At 64.2% G+C, this 3,238-nt stretch overlaps 1 protein-coding gene across 1 annotated transcript in view; it reads right to left on the reverse strand.

The window, feature by feature from the left end:
• The window catches only part of TPM2 (tropomyosin 2), a 9,478-nt gene extending 6,879 nt beyond the window's left edge, over positions 1-2,599 (reverse strand). Inside the window, 2 exon segments of the mRNA XM_030005024.2 lie at positions 1,495-1,620; positions 2,387-2,599. Of these exon segments, the coding sequence (XP_029860884.1) occupies positions 1,495-1,620; positions 2,387-2,500 (240 nt within the window). The 5' untranslated portion in view covers positions 2,501-2,599.
• Positions 2,600-3,238: the final 639 nt, after the last annotated feature.

The following is a 3,238-nucleotide window of genomic DNA, read 5'->3' on the forward strand; positions in this document are numbered from 1 at the left end:
TGCCTCCCCTCCAGCCCTTCCCTGGAGGAGTCAGTGGCTCCTGTCCACCATCTAGGACGGGACTGTCCATGCCAAAGCCCACAGACTTGCCAAGCCACGGTGGACTGAGAGCAGGGCAAGACGCCCTCCCTGCCCAGGACGGCACTGCACAGCCCGCTGCCAGCAGCAAGCCACTCCGCACCCCATGGCCGACGTCTGCCCAGTGCCACTGTTTGCCCCTTGCTCTGAGCCCCACCCTGGGGACGTCCTGTCCACGCTCAGCCAGATCCCACACTGAGTTTGCTCTGTCCCACACCAGTATGGATCCAGTGGGACCAGTGTGAACCCCACTACACACGGGAGCCACCCTGCCCAGCTCGACATGCCTGCCTCACGCCAGGATAAATGTGCCCTTCCAGAGGATTTTCGGTGTTTTAACTTCTTGGTTTAGTATCTAACTAAATTGGGGCAGGTCCGTGGGGTCAGCAAACGGGGCTGGGGAGTCCCCTGGCCACTCCCCAGGGGCTCTGGGCCACCCCAGGGACTTGTGCTGCCACTGCTTGTCCTTGTCTGCTCACCCCTGTCCTGGCGGCCGCCTCGGAGATTTGACGCATCTCCCTCATTTAGCTCCATAAACCAGCCGGGATTGAATTTTTTGTTCTCAATCCTAAAAAACCTGGCCATGTCCTGCTGGCCATGCTCCAGGCGGCTCCCCTTTAGCTTCTTCTCCAGTTTCCAGGGTTGGTTTTCATCAAAGAAGGACTGGCTATCAAAAGGAGGATTTATTTATAGGGTGTTAAATACCCTGTGTGGCACCACCGGTTGTTATACCCTGTTCCCGAGCGGCTCCGTGGCCGCACACAGCTGTTCCACCCTTCATCCTAGCCGGGCACAAGCCAATTTCAACACCTTCCTAACATCTCCCCAGCGGGATCCATTTCCCAGGAGAAACATCAGTCATGGCACTATAATAAAACTCTTCCAGGCCTTGCCCTTCCCGGGGTACAGGGTGGCACATTGGACCCCAAAATGACCAAGTCACCCCCCATGCACCCAGAACATCCTTCCTTGCAGCCAGCACCTGGCAGCTGGCCACGGGCAAGAGCTTCTTCCATTTCTCTACCCTTTTTTGCTTTCCTGCCACAGTTTACCAAGTACCGCAGAGTTTTTCCTACAAGCATTGCAGAGGTGCGTGCCTGGGGACCAGCGACACAGCTTGGGACACTCGTCCCCGTTAGCTTTGGGGACCCAGGCAGGTGGCTGCCCACAAAGCTCCAGGTGGGACCAGCGACCTGAGCAGTGCCTGCCACAGCTGTCCTGGCCCCCATGCCCTGAGCAGGATCTGTCCAGTCCCTGCCCTGCATCTCAGCCTGGTTCAGTGTCAGCGTTGCAGGAATGGGATCCTGACAGTCTTCCCCAAGGACACTTTCCATATAAGGCCTCCCCCTCTTCCTTCACCCCCTCCCCGAGGTCCAGAGCCTACACAGGGGAGGAGTTGCTGGCGCGCCTACATACGTCTGTAGCTTTCTTCTCCGCCTGCTCCAGCTTCTCCTGGGCCTCCTTGACAGACTCGGAGTACTTCTCCACCTCATCCTCCGTGCCCTTCAGCTTCTTCTGCAGACCCTGCTGCTCTTCCTCCAGCTGGGGAAGGGATGGAAGGTGGGGGTCAGGGGGGATGGCGGTGCCCACAAGGCTGGGGGCATGGTCATCCTCCTCCTGGGGGAGGCTGGGACCACAGCAGGAGCACATGGGCATGCTCCCTCTGTCAACTTTGGGTCCACACATCCTCGGGGAGCCCTTGGTCCCCAGGGCCAGAGCAGGTCCCAGCACCCCTGAGCCTGGCAGGGGGGTAAGGGGGTGGTGGGCTCCCTCCCTGTGTAGGGGACTGGAGAGGTCCCAACATGGGGACACAGCTCTGGGGGGCACCAAGCAGGTCCCCATCTCTGTGTGGCTGGGGTGGGACTACACTGTCCCCAAGGGTCTCCCTGGCAGAGGGATAGGGAGGTGGTCCCCAAGGGTCTCCCTGGCAGAGGGATAGGGAGGTGGTCCCCAAGGGTCTCCCTGGCAGAGGGATAGGGATGTGGCACTGGGGTGTCCCTGAGACAAGGCACGTTTTGGGGGGACCAACGTGAGTGGTCAAGGGCAACAGGCTGGAATGCTGGTCCCTGGGGACAGGCACCCAGTGGGGTGAGGTCCCCAGGGCTGGGCATTCCTAGAGCTGGGATCCATGGGTGGAATACCCAATGGGGCAAGGTCCTCAGGGCAGGACGCCCCTAGGACAGGGGTCCTCAGGCTGCACACCTAATGCGGGGAGGTCCCCGGTGCTAGGCACCCCGAGGGCAGGGGTCCCCAGGCTGAACACCCGGCAGGAGGGGGTCCCCGGGGCTCGAGACGGTGGGACACCCACCTGCTTGCAGCGGTCCTCCGCTTGCTTCTTGTCAGCCTCCGCCTGCTCGGCACGGTCGATGGCGTTCTCCTTGTCCAGTTTCAGCATCTGCATCTTCTTCTTGATGGCTTCCATGGTGGCGGCGGGCGGGCGACGGGGCGCGGAGCGGCGGCGAGGCGCGGAGCACCGGGGGCGGCGGGAGCACCGGGGGCGGCGGGAGCACCGGCACTGAGCCCCCCGGCTTCGCCGCGCCGCCTAAGAGCCGGGGAGGGGCCGCGCCGGGCGGGGGCTGCCCCGGTACCTCCCCCGCCGCCCGCCAGCACCTTTTAGGGACAGGCTGGCCACTGCGGACCGCACCGAGCGGAACGGGGAGGGGGGCACCCCTGGCGGCCCCCGCCACAGCCCCGGCGGCGGGCACCCCACGGGGGGCAGCGGGCGAGGGACGACGACACCCACGGGGGGCGGCGGGCGAGGGACGGTCAGCCCGGGGCACAGCGGTCGGGGTGCCCCGGGGGCACTGCGAGAGGGACACTGCAGGGCACCGCAGGAGGGGTACCCCGGGGGCACGGTGCTAGGGACACCCCCGAGCACAGCGGTAGGGACGTTTCTGGTGGCACTTCCACCGTGGTGCCGGGCTGAGGTGGGGGGGGGACACGGACGACACCCCTGTGGCCTCTCACCGCTGTGGGGAACACGCCATGCCTGGCCCTGCGCTTGGGGACTGCTGTTACTGCGCCCCGGGGACGCCACCAGCCATCCACCCCCAGGGCTTGAGACCTCCTCTGCTCCGGCCAGAGCTGTCCCCACGCTAGAGGACATCGCATGGCTGGCACGGCCCTAGGCACACTTCATGCCCTGTCACTGCACCCTGGG

The sequence above is a fragment of the Aquila chrysaetos genome, chromosome Z (genome assembly GCF_900496995.4).
Source record: "Aquila chrysaetos chrysaetos chromosome Z, bAquChr1.4, whole genome shotgun sequence".
Taxonomy (NCBI): Eukaryota; Metazoa; Chordata; class Aves; order Accipitriformes; family Accipitridae; genus Aquila; species Aquila chrysaetos.